Source organism: Cydia amplana, chromosome Z (genome assembly GCF_948474715.1).
Source record: "Cydia amplana chromosome Z, ilCydAmpl1.1, whole genome shotgun sequence".
NCBI lineage: Eukaryota > Metazoa > Arthropoda > Insecta > Lepidoptera > Tortricidae > Cydia > Cydia amplana.
Genome location: NC_086096.1, coordinates 36,601,617 through 36,616,989, shown reverse-complemented (window position 1 = coordinate 36,616,989; position 15,373 = coordinate 36,601,617). Strand labels below are relative to the sequence as shown.

The window sequence follows — 15,373 nt, the reverse complement described above, 5'->3', positions numbered from 1 at the left end:
GTCAAATGCGTTCATTTATCATCACTTACAGAGTTGATATACAACCAGTATAAATATGACTTTAAGGTCCTTAAGAAACTGGGATACCTAAATTGGTTTATGATGATAATAGCTTGGTAAGCGACAGGGAATAGCTGAGACCTGTCCGGTAGGACAGCTATGGGCATGCATTTATTTTTTATGCGGTACATAATGTCGCGAAGGACTTTGCTCCCGTGTTTTTTTCTAGAATGTTATGGGACGTTGACTTCGACCCCTACGCTACACAGTTGAGTGGTTATACGAGAATATGAGGATAATATTACTTGTGCTTATTAAGAAATGATTATTTAATACGACACGACAAACGATACGAGATTTTGATTAGAGTGGCTACTATTCGTTATTGGCCACTACGTAGTAATTGGCCACTCCTAACTTCTATTGGCTTGTTTCATTCTGATTTGTTAGGAGTGGCCAAATACTATGTAGTGGCCACCCTCGTTTACCTGTCAAATTCGAAGCACGAAATTGTCTTAGATTTTACGCATCTTACTCAATCAATGTAGTTATCTTTGCTAAATATGACCCAAATATAGTCAAATGCTGCGGAAAAAGCCCATTCAATTAAAGTTCTAAATAAAATGTACAAATATGTACAAATATGTGTATGTGTGTGTATGTATGTGTTTTGGAATATCACTCGCAGACGAAACTACTTGTTAAAAAATTGATTTAAATATGTACAATACAATTTACGCGGAGCCTCACAAGCTTAAACAGGCCTAGTTAAAAAGGTCAGAGCAAACAGATTTAGTTGTATAATAGTAAAGTTAATTTCTAAAGTGTCCGTGCTCATAATCAAGCAATAGTTATACAGCAATATTCCAAAGAGCGTTCAGGAAATACGGCGCGAGCGTCAAGATTTATATTGCCATAAACCTGTGACCAATTATCAGAGGTTGCTGGTCGTATATCTGTTTGGTTGACGTTAGTACTGTTTTAGACGTGATTGCACTGGTTCGGTTTACTAGATGGTTATCTTCCTACAACTAAATGAAAAGGTTATTAAGCGTTATGATAAACCAGTACCAACGGCCTCCTAGCCTAGTCGGTAGTAACCCTGCTTACTAAGCAGGAGGTTCCAGGTTCGAATCCTGGCAAGGGCATTTCTTTGTGTGTTCATCACGGGTTGTTCCTGAGTTATGGATGTTTTATATGTATTTAAGTATGTATCTATCTATTATATATATCGTCTAGTACTCACAACACAAGCCTTATTGAGCTTGCTGTGAGGCCAGGTCGATTTGTGCCTATAACATTGTCACATAATTTATATTTATTTACCAATGTATGATGGCAAGTGCAGCGTCAATAGTGCGGGGCATTAGAGTCAGATTCTTATGACTAAATCAATAATTTAGAGATTTTAGAGGTTAGGAATAGTCAGTGCACTTACCAGGCATGCATACGCATCTGAAGGTCCCAGGATCGTCAAGGCACGACCCCTCGTTCCGGCAGGGGTGGCTCTCGCACTCGTTCACGTTGGTCTCGCAGCGGGGGCCGGTGAAACCCACGGAACAATTGCATGCGAACGACCCCGGCGTGTTCACGCAGAGGCCGTCGTGCTCGCATGGCGATCCTGAAACAAATCGTGTTAACACACTGTATTAGCTACAGGTCTGCCATTTAAAAAGGAGTTCACAAACTAAAATTTCGAATGCCCCAATTTTTCCGGAACAATTCAGTACAAAATCGGTATAAAAACAAATAAATTGAACCATGAAACTTGTGTTTTCGTAAATAGGTACAAAACTTGTTAACGAAGACGGACTCTGGATTTTGTCATCGGTCTTTGGAAAGAGACAATTACTTTTTACGGCGATTTTCAAACACAGGTACTTATTTATTGAAGGCCAGAGCACACCAGCTGCGTATCCGTAGACGTGCGTGTGCGCTAAAATGTTGGGCACGTCACGCAGGCGGTGTGCCGTCTCTCATAAGGATCTGTATATTACAACCGGTGTGCACAGGTCTTGAGTGTCGTTTCATCATTACATATTATAAAATAAAGTCCCCTGCCGCGTCTGTTTGTTCGCGATAAACTCAAAAACTACTGTACGGATTTTCATGCGGTTTTCACCTATTAATAAAGTGATTCTTGACGAAGGTTTTCGTGTATAATTTGTAAAGGTTTTGTGTAAATTCGTTAAAATACCCATGCGAAGCCAGGGCTGGTCGCTAGTATCAATTAAATATCCTTAGTCTCGCCTTTCGGCCAGTGTTTTCAGAGAGCTCACCCTGTTCGCACTCGTTGATATCCTCGGAGCAGTCGAGCCCCTTGTAACCTGACGCGCAGGAGCACGTATAGGAGCCGTTAATGGGGCTGGTGTCGCAGATGGCGTCCGCGTGGCACGGGTTAGAGGTGCAAGCGTCGTCCAGGTGGCAAAGGAGACCTGTGGGAAAGAGAAAACGTTGTGAAAGGACGTTGTTATTAGACAGTTGCCAGAAGGCAAAGAACTGTGAAGAAAGGTTAAGAACATAGTGTACGGGCAGGGCCGGATCTAGGGTAGAGCGAGTGGAGCGGCCGCTCTAGGCGCCAAAATGGCATATGAGAAAAAAATAAGTTTTAAAATACGCTTGAAAACTTCAACGAAGGGCGCCGAAACCCGATTTCGCTCTACCCTGATCAAGGGCTCGGGCCGGCACTGTGTACGGGCTTAGTAGCAAGCAGGGATTGGAGAAGTGTACCTACACTAAAGCTTGTGTAACAGTAACATGGGTACTGCTTTAATGTTCACTCAGCACATTGATTATCACTTCTTAACAATTGGCAATCATGAACTAGAGATCTTCTGAACACGAGATCATTGTTTCACGTTCACAGCCGTATAGAACTCATGAGCATCATGATGGCAGCGGTTGACGGTAGATGAAGTCTGTATGTGATTACGTAACTGCTATTCCATGCTATTGAAAGAACCTTCTTTCTATGACTCCATTAGTAAGCTTCTAATAGTCAACAGATGTATAGAATAGAAATCCCATAGACAAAACTAGAGATAGGTGAAACCTATGCTGGCGCCTGAGACAAAACTTTAGGGAAAGTAAAAAAAGGGGAATAGAGAGTACTCTCTCCGGGTGAGTGTTATGTCTGGGGACCGAAGTCCACTGAGAGATAGTCAGAAGGAGTATATATAGTAAGTGACATTTGAAACTCCGTAAGTGCGATGTAGGTTTCTACCAGATTAGGTTTTAGCTCCTTAACGCCATCTGTTAGAATCATGTCGTCGACAGTGACAGCTGGAGGAGACGCCACAAAACTGACAATTGCCAACCCCATTAGACCAGTCTTTAGAATAAAGCTGTTCACTTACCAGTCTTTCCAGGAGTGCATCTGCAGTAGAACGCCCCAACCCTGTCGATACACGTGGCTCCGTTGAAGCAGGCCGCACCAGCGCAGTCGTCAATGTTGACCGAGCAGTCAGGACCAGTCCAGCCGTTCACGCAGATGCAGGAGAATCCGCCGACGGAGTTGGTGCAGGTCGCGCCGTTCTGGCATACCAGCGGTCTGTGGGGGAGAGGGAGATGGTTATGTTTTGTCAGCTTTTAAACGGTCTACACGTTGGCTTGTAAAGATACCTTTGTAAACCTTCAACTCGCAACGGTTTTACGCGATAGTATTTAAACTCAGATCTCAAAACATGTCTTTGTCGCGGCAGTGACAAGAAATACACTTTTTAAACTGTTTACAGCGCGGTGACAACATGATTGTACTTTTTTAATGTTACCCCACATTAGCAGAGTAATTTGGTGATTTGAATGTTTTAAGAATTTTTAAGGCATTTTCATGAACCCGAAACGCTTTCGGCTTTCGCGACGGTCATTTTAATAAGTATTTAGCATGTTTGTGATATTTAAATTGTTCGTGATTTAGTGTGGCATTCAATTTCGGGGAAGGGAAATGGCCGCGAACAAAATGTCGCATTTTTCAACCGACTTTAATAAAAAGGACTGTTCTTTTAACAGCGTTACTGGTTTTTTTTTTTCAAGTTATTGTCATCATGGCGCTTTCAATTTGACTCGTAGAAAACGCTACAGAGATATTTTACACTTACATAGTATGTTCATTATATGGAGAAATGAGGCAATTTGAGTCTAAGGTAATTTTAAAATTACTACGAGAGAAGGCATGTGCATGGAGACAAATAAATCATAATAGCGCGTAGTAGCTGATAGAGCAGCGCCACCTACTATGTGATTCGAAACTAAACCTTACTACATTTGACACTGATGACGGTTGGCGCCATCCAGCGAATTAAAACAATATTCCACCAATGATATCATAATACGGCCGAATGTCTTAATCGTTCGATCGGCTTTTACGAGCCAGATGCATTAGCGCGCATAATTTACTCAAATTGTGGGTCCATGACCTTGCGACGCCATTTTGAGATGCAAACTTGGAACTAGTTAGATCAGGGGTTCTGAACCTTTATTGACTTGAATCTCCCTTGGCGATATTTTCGTGCCCCCGTTAACCGTTTACTTTTTTTGTGGTCAAAATAGTTTTTTTTAATTGGCAATGCTGTTTTTGATGATTGGGATTCCATAATGGTAAGAAATAGTTAAATTTTACACCACAGTTATATTTTTTGCATTAGTCCTCTCGCAAAGTTATATTGAAAATTTTGAATGCTTCTAAACGATTCGAAACTATGACCAATAATTCTTCAAATATTTTTGTTTTAAAATGTTCCGTTAACGGTCAGGATAATAATCACTTTTGCTTTTAGAACATTGATTATTTCTTTGAAATATGCAAACATAAAACATCTGAAATACATCTATAATATCATGGTTTCCGGTGTTCACTGTGTGAAACACTTCAATCAGACTTGAATGTAATTCAATTTTATATGATTCAAATCTTGCAAAGGAAATTATCTACAGTTTAAACTACTCGGCGAGTTATCAAATAAAACGTCAAGCGACAAATGATAAATCGTTTGAGAAATATCCACGGCATTCAAATCTTATGACCGTAACACAGGAGTTTGCATTAATTATATATTCAAATTTATTCTGATGGACATTTTGATAAGTTACAAGAACCTAAGTCGAAGTAGTCGAACCTATTGGAAATTATTTATTACACAAAATGTGATGTGATGTTTTTTTTGTAACACTAGCTTCTCTTTTATGTAGTTACAGAACGGTTATAGAATTTTTATTATTTAAATATGAATTTGTGTATTATACTTTAACATATTTACCAAGGGAATTTATTATCAATAAAAACCATTAGGTATAAGTTTGTCTGCTCCATTTTTCTTATGACGCAATTGTCCAAACTAAACTAGTGACATTTATATGTTAATGTTCAAAGATTATCGAATGGTCATTCATCTTAAAACGGTAATCGATTGGTCTTTGGACGGTTACAAATATAATGGCGAACTTATTGTTATACATAAACAAAGATACGTTTGCAGTTTACGTCTGTTCCTAATCGTTAAAATTTTATAGGAATACAATATTTACCGTCTACTTGAATACATTTGCCAAAGTACAAATTTATCTATTCCGCCATCAATAACACAACATATACGACGGTGCTACTAGGCTATTGGTAAAACAGCTGCAAAAAAATATTTGTCTGGTTAAAAAAAAAAACTGTTCCATCGGACGGAAGGAAAAAAGTGAACATGAAAGACATTTGATACTGGCCAAGCATAATCTGTTACGTCGAGGAACTATCGAGTATTGGGTGTCACTCCTGATTGTACACACTAAAATGCACTTTATAACAATCGCTAAAGGTTCCAAATAATACTTTTGCCTTCATAAAGGGTATTACTGCTAAAGACAGAGAGTACAAAGTATAAAGAGCTACTAAATTTCAGGATTTTGAACTAATTTCTTATGACCAAAGTTTTAAAATAGCCATCTTAAGAAATTTCAGCTTCTCAATTGTTCATTTTTTAAATTATTTATGGATTATATTTTAGTCGATCGATAGGGTTCTAAAATAGGAATTAATAAAAACAATAACAACATTTAACCTGTTAGATATAAAAGAGCTTTAGGTAAAATATAAATAATCATAATGACAGTAAAATAAGCAATGAAACAATGTGTCCTAGTCGACAGTCGTGTTTGGGCTAATTGTATATGTCATGAGATCAGGAGATGTACTGTAGGCGTAAATTACTTTAATGCAATTCTTTGTTGTATATTACGTTTATCTTCTTGTAACAGATATACATATATTAATATTGTCAAAAATGATGTAAATAAATAAATAAAAACTTCAGATTCAGATTTTCCGCAAAGGCCAGTCAACGAAAATAATTAAAAACTTTTTATCGCGACTTCAATTATGTCTAATAATAGTTCTATATGCGATACTAATTACAAGTTATAAATCTTGAAATAAAAACTGTCCAGAGTCAAACCTCTATTCCAGTCTAGATCTTACGCTCAAATACATATAGTTTATAATAGAACTACCGCCCGCTAACTTAGCACCTTTTACTATTGTCTTCTATAATTCCTAGGAAGTCTAGACTTGCCAAAGAGATAGTAAACTTTATAAGTAAACACATAAGGTTTTAATTGTTTTGTGTGGTGTTAGAAAGATGTACCGTGCGAACGCGGTGTGGTAGTTTTTTGCTGATCATCAGTCTAGAATTGATAGTGATGTCTCACATGTCCGATACAGATGATGTTGATGAGAGATATAATGAAACACAATATGTAACTGTAAAGGATTTAAGAGTAAAAAGTGATGACACATGTTAATTATATTATTAATAAGTAGCTACATTAAAATAAATTAACAAAATGCTCTCACTTTGCTTGTTGTTAAATCTTGAAATCTTTCTCGGTATTTTAATGCAATCATCGTAAAATTTCTATATTACTCCGGAATGACCAGTCAAGACTACGCGAAATGTCCTACCAATAAAGAAAATCTGTAGTTTTTTTTTATTTTTAACCACTATAAAAAGTAAATTAAGGCCATAAAAAAGCTCAGCTTAAAAAAGGTCAAGGACCCCTGCTCGAGATGCGTGCTTGCCGTGCTTTTGACTTCTATAAATATAAACCGATCATCTTTCTTGATACAATATTTGCTCAGTCCGTGACTTTTTACCTGAGCGACTAAACCGCTCTATAATACTTTCATTACTTACAAAGTAATTGAGAACCTTAAGGAACTCAATATAAGCTAAGATTAAAAAACGGCCAAGCATCCTCCAATATGGCGTCCGATATCAAATTTCAAAAACGCTCCATCCAACAATAGACTTTAAACTTATGTGTTACGTTTCAAAATCGACTAAAATTTTTAAGCGCAATCCGTTTCGGGACCGTTTAATTGGGACAATTTTGCGAAACTAACTCATTCTCAAACCATTCTCATTCTCAATCTTATTTAAAGGGGGGCAAGGTTCACATTTCTCCGTTTCCGGGATGATGCGTCAATTAGGATATGAAGTAATTGGCAAGTAACTGTGCTTGAAGCATGTCGGGCCGTTTTATTGGTGGTCAATAAAAATTGGCCTTAATTGTTTTGGACGTCTGCAATTCTGTTGCTGCTGTAGATTGATTTATCCTGCGATCATGGATTGAGTCGGATTAAAAAAAAAACGAGAAGTCCTCCAGTGATACTTTAAGATCCTTTCCGTACAATAGGTATACAGTATATGTGATAGGGAATATAACATTTTGTTAAGTAGCTCAGGATTTCAGGCTCTAGATTTTTTATCAGGTCAGGTTTTTATCATATCAGGTCTCAAATTTAATTTTCCTTGGAATTGGCATGAGCCGGCTTGTTGATGACTTTTAGCATTATTCCAGGTTGTACGATTTAGTTAGAACACAAGTTCCCTCTGACCATTTAGGCATTAAGAATATTGGTGAGACGAAAACATAGATGAAACTATATGTTTCCCGACGCCATCTTGTGGCTTTAATCGGAAACTTATATTTTACATTAGCACTCAGCTAGATTAACTACGGGCTTTTGTGATGCCCGCAGTGCAAGCACGCTCTTTATCTACCCATTTGCAACATCTAATACTCTTCACTAGACTTACTTCAAAGCGCACTTATCCACGTCAGTCTCGCAATATCTCCCGCTGAAGGTGGGCGGGCACTCGCAGGTGTAGTTGTTCAATGTGTCGACGCAAGTGGCGCCGTTCTGGCAGAGGTGGCCGCCTGTCGTCGATGTACCTTCCATTTTCAATTCTATTCACATGCCTTACCTCAAAGCGCACTCGTCGACGTCAGTCTCGCAATATCTCCCGCTGAAGGTGGGCGAGCACTCGCAGGTGTAATTATTCAATGTGTCGACGCAAGTGGCGCCGTTTTGGCAGAGGTGGCCGCCAGTCGTCGATGTACCTTCCATTTTAAATTCTATTCACATGACTTACTTCAAAGCGCACTTATCCACGCCAGTGTCGCAATATGTACCGCTGAAGGTGGGCGGGCATTCGCAGGTGTAATAGTTCAATGTGTCGACGCAAGTGGCGCCGTTCTGGAAGAGGTGGCTGCCAGTCATCGATGTACCTTCCATATTAAATTCTATTCACATGACTTACCTCAAAGCGCACTCGTCGACGTCAGTCTCGCAATATCTCCCGCTGAAGGTGGGCGAGCACTCGCAGGTGTAATTATTCAATGTGTCGACGCAAGTGGCGCCGTTTTGGCAGAGGTGGCCGCCAGTCGTCGATGTACCTTCCATTTTAAATTCTATTCACATGACTTACTTCAAAGCGCACTTATCCACGCCAGTGTCGCAATATGTACCGCTGAAGGTGGGCGGGCATTCGCAGGTGTAATAGTTCAATGTGTCGACGCAAGTGGCGCCGTTCTGGAAGAGGTGGCTGCCAGTCATCGATGTACCTTCCATTTTAAATTCTATTTACATGACTTACCTCAAAGCGCACTCGTCGACGTCAGTCTCGCAATATCTCCCGCTGAAGGTGGGCGGGCACTCGCAGGTGTAGTTGTTCAATGTGTCCACGCAAGTGGCGCCGTTTTGGCAGAGGTGGCCGGGGCAGTCGTCGATGTCGATCTCGCAGTTCTGGCCTCGGTAACCTGGGGACAACGTGACGGTTTCATTGAAGGCTTTAAGTAAATACTATATTTTAGAATCTATCTAAGAGTATTGTTACTACTGAGTACCAGGAGTTCAGAATAGAATTGGAATGTGTACAATATAATGTGTCACATGGTCACGCGTTACTTGAAGTGCACTAGTGAGTTGAGTTTGTCCTTGTAAGGCCCAATGTACATTACAATGTACAATCCATTTCAATCCAATTAGAAACTTTCATAAACCAAATAAAGTAGCATTTCTTTTGTTTCACTGCTCTCTCAAACAAACGGAATTCATCCCAATTTACTGTACATCAAGGTTTAAATATGATGGGCCTTACAACTTGAAAAAGTCATGGTCATTATAAACATAATACGGTTTCTATGCTCTTTGCTAATCAGTCAATTTGAAAAATTATCTTTCGAATTTTCTAAAAATGTCCTCTTTTTGGTCGATCCCTCTAATCAGTCTAATCTGTAATAATAACAAGAAACTTTATTTCCTTGTCAACTAATAACCCAACCTTTTAAATCAGGAGTGAGACATGTGACGCTTAAGTTTAAACATCTCCTTAACCAAATCTAAAACTAAATTTTTTCACTCGAATCATAAAAAACCAGAGCGCTAATATTTTTTCAATCTGTCCAAACATGTGCTAATTCCATCATGACTTAATATAAACCGGGAAAGACAAAACGCCTTATAAACCTCCACCATTATTGGTGGTTACGATGTTTCGTTTCAAGCTACTTATATCATAAACATATGCTCGTGGGAACAGGGCAGTGTTAATTACGAAACCGTTAAAGAAAAATGTATTAACTGTCTATGGTAGGGTGTTTAAAGGCGAGTTTCCTTTGGCTCGGCAATTAAGTTGCTAATGAAAACTAAGTATAGGTACGGTGTTTGACGCTTGAGAACATTTGGTGAGACATGGTATCATCTTGTTATGATGGACATAGTTTTATACGTCTTTGTTACAATATTTCTTTTTCTAAGCGCCATTTGCACCATCCCACTAACCCGGGGTCAAATTGTACTGGTAACCATGGTAACTCCAGGTTTAACAGGTTTAACCCCAGGCTGGTGAATGGTTATTAAATTGTACAACCAATTAAATTGTAGACCACGAGGTCCTCGAAACGTCGGAGGTAAATCTTAAAACTTAGATACGCGATTAAGTCCCGTTGTACAATTTAATAATGTGTAAAAATCGTGAAAGAGTAAATCAGTGTGGTGAATGGTTGCAGCGCCATCTGCGTATCCTCATTACAATTTAAAAATTGTATTTAGTATTCGTTTGACAAATATCAATTAAACATAGTTAAACACTCATTAGATCTCACTCTCACACATTCCACAGTTATCGATTTTGGTGGGTACTGATGATTGTCATGAATTATTAACAGTTGGTATTCAAATTGATTTCTCATTCCATTTATTGATTTTGGCGGCAAATTGTGTGCATATGTATATTCAATTCAGTAGCCGGTCATTTTTATCGCTTGTCACCATGCCTGTCACGTTCTAACAAGTATGTAAGTGCGAAAGTGACGGGCATATATAGTGACAGACGATAAAAATTGAACTATGCTGCGCCAGCTGCATATACAGTTTAATTTTATTATAAGTAATTTTATATTACAGTAATTGTAGTAATATATAAATGTTTAAACAGAATTATATTTTCTGAGCTATTGAGATGAGGGGCTATTCATAAATGACGTCATTTCAAATTGGGGGGTGGAGGGGGGGCTGGACATCGGATGAGGGTAGCATGACGTAGGAGGAAAAGGAGTCATTCGAAGCATGATTTTTGGATGATTTTAGGGGGGGGGGTCAATGTCGTCAAAAATAGATGACGTAATTTATGAACAGCCCCTAAAAGGCAAAAGCCCGCGCGACGGACATACCTTCCGTCGCTTTTGCTTCCTTCTAATTTTCTGGCTTAATTAAGTTAAGATCATTATTAAGGAAATTTAGACAACACATAATTTATTCTAATACTAAACTCTAGTAAAGAATAGTTTGACGTCTTATAGTTTGACACTTGACAGTTTAGTACACTATTCTATTAGAGTGCGACATCTATGTTCCTCTTCCTATTCATCTATTACTGACTGTCAACATTTTTTTCCGAGGCGGCGCCATGTTTTTTTGGTACGGTTAATTGTATTTGGTGTGATAATAATTAATAATACTCTTCAGTTTATCTATTAAGCCGTAAGAGAATCCATATGTTTTTAATGTCCCCACATTAATTGAACATGTGTTATTTATTTAATTACTTTTTTAGGGTTCCGTATCCAAAGGGTAAAAACGGGACCCTATTACTAAGACTCCTCTATCCGTCTATCTGTCTGTCTGCTAGCTAGCGTCTAACAGTTGAAAATTTCACAGATGTGTTGCTGTTGCCGCCATAACAACAAATACTAATAAGTACGGAGCTCTCGGTGGGCGAGTCCGACTCGCACTTGTCCGGTTTTTACCCGACTTAGGGCAAAACCGAAGGGAACGGCTATGTTATGATTTTAAATTGTTGCCATGTTTAAGCATTTTACGTCAAAAATGTGACAGTTCCGTAGGAAGTGGCGCCCTCAATAATTCTCTACAATTTCTTATCGGACTATAGGTACTGTACTGTCATAGCGTGAAAACTTATGAATTTTGTGGCTTAGCTTAGCTTGAGTAGCCTATAGTCCCTATGGACGCGTTTATTCCAAGGGTGTCACATGCACGTTACCCTGCTAACAGGAATAATCCGTTATTTCACACTTTAAAAATAGCTCTAAAAGGAAATGAACTCGAAATAGCCATTAAATCCATCCACATGTACTTTAGATTGCCACATGGGGTGCTTTAGTCATGGTGGTTCCCACACTATGACGTCACTCTATGACAAACAGACAGATTAATATAGTTACGGCGAAAAACATACGTTTAGAATGTTTGAAAGAGTTGCAGCTATCAAATATTGTTGCGAATTTTTTCTAATGCCTACGTCTCGTTAAAGTCAATCCGGCGTTAAAACGAAATAAAACTTAAAATTTAAGTACATACTTAGACCAAAACAATTCCAAAACCTCTAAGTCGATACCCTAAGACGAAAACAATTATTTGCGTATTCTTTGAGATTCATGTTATTGAGGTCCTACTGTATTTGGCACCGTCTTCTAACATTGAATTTTAAGTATGTTCTTAAGTCAGCATCAATAGATCAATTATTATTATACTTGGTCAACCAGATCTTGACAGTAGAAAAAGGCGGCAAATTTGAAAAATGTAGGCGCGAAGGGATATTGTCCCATAGAAAATTTGAATTTCGCGCCTTTTTTACTGACAAGATTTGGTTGACCAGCTATATTTAAAATTTATTGTGCAAGATTGCACAACCTTTTTGTATACCTTTTTTACGTATTTTTGTTTATGGTTTTGATACTTTTTGTCTATTTATTACTTGTCAGAATACATTTTGTTTTCTCCTTACCAGTTCCTATTATTATACAGTCATTCAGAAATTTTCAAAAAAAGACGGACTTAAAGCCAAAATAAATAAATTAGTGCATGTATCTCATTAAGTGAAATGTAAATCTCTTTTGAGATCAATAAAATTCTTAAACCACAAAAGCATTATCTACCAGTCCACCTGATTAATATGTATATTAAATAAATAAATAAAAAGCGGCCAAGTGCGAGTCGGACTCGCCCATGAAGGGTTCCGTATTTAGGCGATTTATGACGTATAAAAAAAAACTACTTACTAGATCTCGTTCAAACCAATTTTCGGTGGAAGTTTACATGGTAATGTACATCATATATTTTTTTTAGTTTTATCATTCTCTTATTTTAGAAGTTACGGGGGGGGGGGGGGACACATTTTACCACTTTGGAAGTGTCTCTCGCGCAAACTATTCAGTTTAGAAAAAAATGATATTAGAAACCTCAATATCATTTTTGAAGACCTATCCATAGATACCCCACACGTATGGGTTTGATGAAAAAAATTTTTTTGAGTTTCAGTTCGAAGTATGGGGAACCCCAAAAATTTATTGTTTTTTTTTTTCTATTTTTGTGTGAAAATCTTAATGCGGTTCACAGAATACATCTACTTACCAAGTTTCAACAGTATAGTTCTTATAGTTTCGGAGAAAAGTGGCTGTGACATACGGACGGACAGACAGACGGACAGACAGACAGACATGACGAATCTATAAGGGTTCCGTTTTTTGCCATTTGGCTACGGAACCCTAAAAATGTCACTATATTTTTAATGCTGACTAAAGCTTTAAAAGTAGGCGTCTTTTTGTACTTGTATTTGTTATTCTTATGTTAAAATATCAAACTTAAGAGAAATTAAAAAATAGAAAGTTCACCGACCTCACGAAACCCGCGAAAAGCACGTAACCACCATTTTGTAACCTTTCATTAACTCCATTACGCAAAATGGCGGCCAATTTGAAATGTAGGTGAGATGAGTTATTTCCTCTGTGCTGTTTTTTGCTACTGTGAAAGTGTAATGATTACAATGTAATGCTAATCAGTGATGTGTTTTAGGACGGTTTCGTGTAAAACAAAGGTATTTATTAAACATGGTTTATCTTAATGTTAATAATAGAAACAAATTCATTATTCAAAAGAAAAAGTGACAGCGTCCAGTGTGCATGAATAGTAAATATTAGTACATATTTAATAAAATTATTAGTTCTCCTCTGTGTTCGAACCAATTTTTACAAGCTTTTGCTTAACTTACTGCTTATGTTTATATTATATGTGAAAAGTTCGGGTCAAATCTTGCTAGGTAAATTAGACCCGCTTCTTATTATTCGATTGAGCTGAAATTTCGCATGCATGATAGGCGTTGGGTTGCCAAAGAAAATGACAACTGCCTGACAAATGATCTTTACGGCTAGCATCAGTTTGGCACTGACATAAACGCCGTCGAGAACGTAATTTACTTTCTATACATCTCGCTCGTACTCGCATATTAGTGTAAACGAGATGTATAGAAAGTAAATTACGTTCTCGATAGCGTAAATGTCAGTTTTGACACTGTCAGTGACTCATGGTACGGGCTCTGATGATTTGATTATGTACACAGGAGGTGGCCATATGAACTCTGTGATAAAACAATGCAATCTAATTGTTTGGGTTTGTTGTGTCGATGAGTTGCTTGTGGAAATAAAAGTACAGAGATAAAAGCTTTGAAAACAACTGTTTTGGTCAAAATATTTATTTCAGTGTATTTCCATAATGGTTTAATGACCGCTGGTAAAAAAATTAATTTATATTTAGGTAACAATCATGTTGGGCATCAAATTATAAGCAGCCACTAAAATATATGGAAACTTTCCGATTCAGAAGGTGCTTTAACTTACTTATAGACGGAGTACCTATTACCAGCGTCATTTTCGTACCTACTGACAGCAACACCCGTCACTGACCATAGATGTACCTTAATGTGCTAGTAATAAGGTTTACGAATGGACAGTTTACAGTTGGACGGTTACTTTCGCATCGTGATAGCTCGGAGCTACAGTTGACTTCCCGGGTTTAGTCTAGCGAATGGTTCGGTTCGATATTTAGCCATACATAATTTAAGTTTCAATCGACGTTTTCTATCTGCGATTGTCATCTTGGCTAGGCCCCCTGACCGCATAATGTAAAAAGATTATCAAATTCATAGCATAACTCTTTCAGTCTTTACACATCTTTTTTTACGCCGTTTTGTACAGTACGGATGTCTGTTTTAATTCTCCATCAATTGCACAAAGGTTAACAGAAAGATATCCGTTATAAGTTCGGCTTTGTACTAATGATGAATATTTTTTTCCTGTTTTGTTTTTATTTTTTGTACAATAAAATGTTTTACCAGCTACTACTACCACTCTTTGTTAGAAGTGTCAAGTTTTATTACAATTATAGCACAACATTCACTACAACGACTTTGTCCATCGGTATTTGACTAAAACGTCTCAAGAATCGTACTGTAAAGTTGAGCACAACCTTTTAAAAATAGAATTTAAATACACATAGTAAATCAAGCGCCTGCGCCGCCCGACACGAAAGTCGACCGTGGCCTGAGGCCATCACGCAACGCAACTATAATCGTGTTATACACTGTATAGGTGTATTGTGCTTGTAAATAACTGAACAGGCTGGTAATATACTCTTTTTACAATGAGGACGTTGGTTTAAATAAATACAGGTGGAAATTATTAAATTAAAGACTTAATTAAATAAATAAACGTCCCTAAGTAAATCATGATCGCTAGGTATTGCCAACCTTGG

The 15,373-nt window shown here is 37.8% G+C and overlaps 1 protein-coding gene across 1 annotated transcript in view; it reads right to left on the bottom strand.

Annotated features, from left to right (window-relative positions):
• Nucleotides 1-15,373, bottom strand: part of LOC134661243 (neurogenic locus Notch protein) — a 156,712-nt gene that overhangs the window by 27,184 nt on the left and 114,155 nt on the right. The window contains exons 5-8 of the mRNA XM_063517230.1: nucleotides 8,922-9,084; nucleotides 3,357-3,550; nucleotides 2,280-2,435; nucleotides 1,439-1,621 (exon numbers count right to left, since the gene is read on the bottom strand). Of these exons, the coding sequence (XP_063373300.1) occupies nucleotides 1,439-1,621; nucleotides 2,280-2,435; nucleotides 3,357-3,550; nucleotides 8,922-9,084 (696 nt within the window). The remainder of the gene's footprint in view (nucleotides 1-1,438; nucleotides 1,622-2,279; nucleotides 2,436-3,356; nucleotides 3,551-8,921; nucleotides 9,085-15,373) is intronic.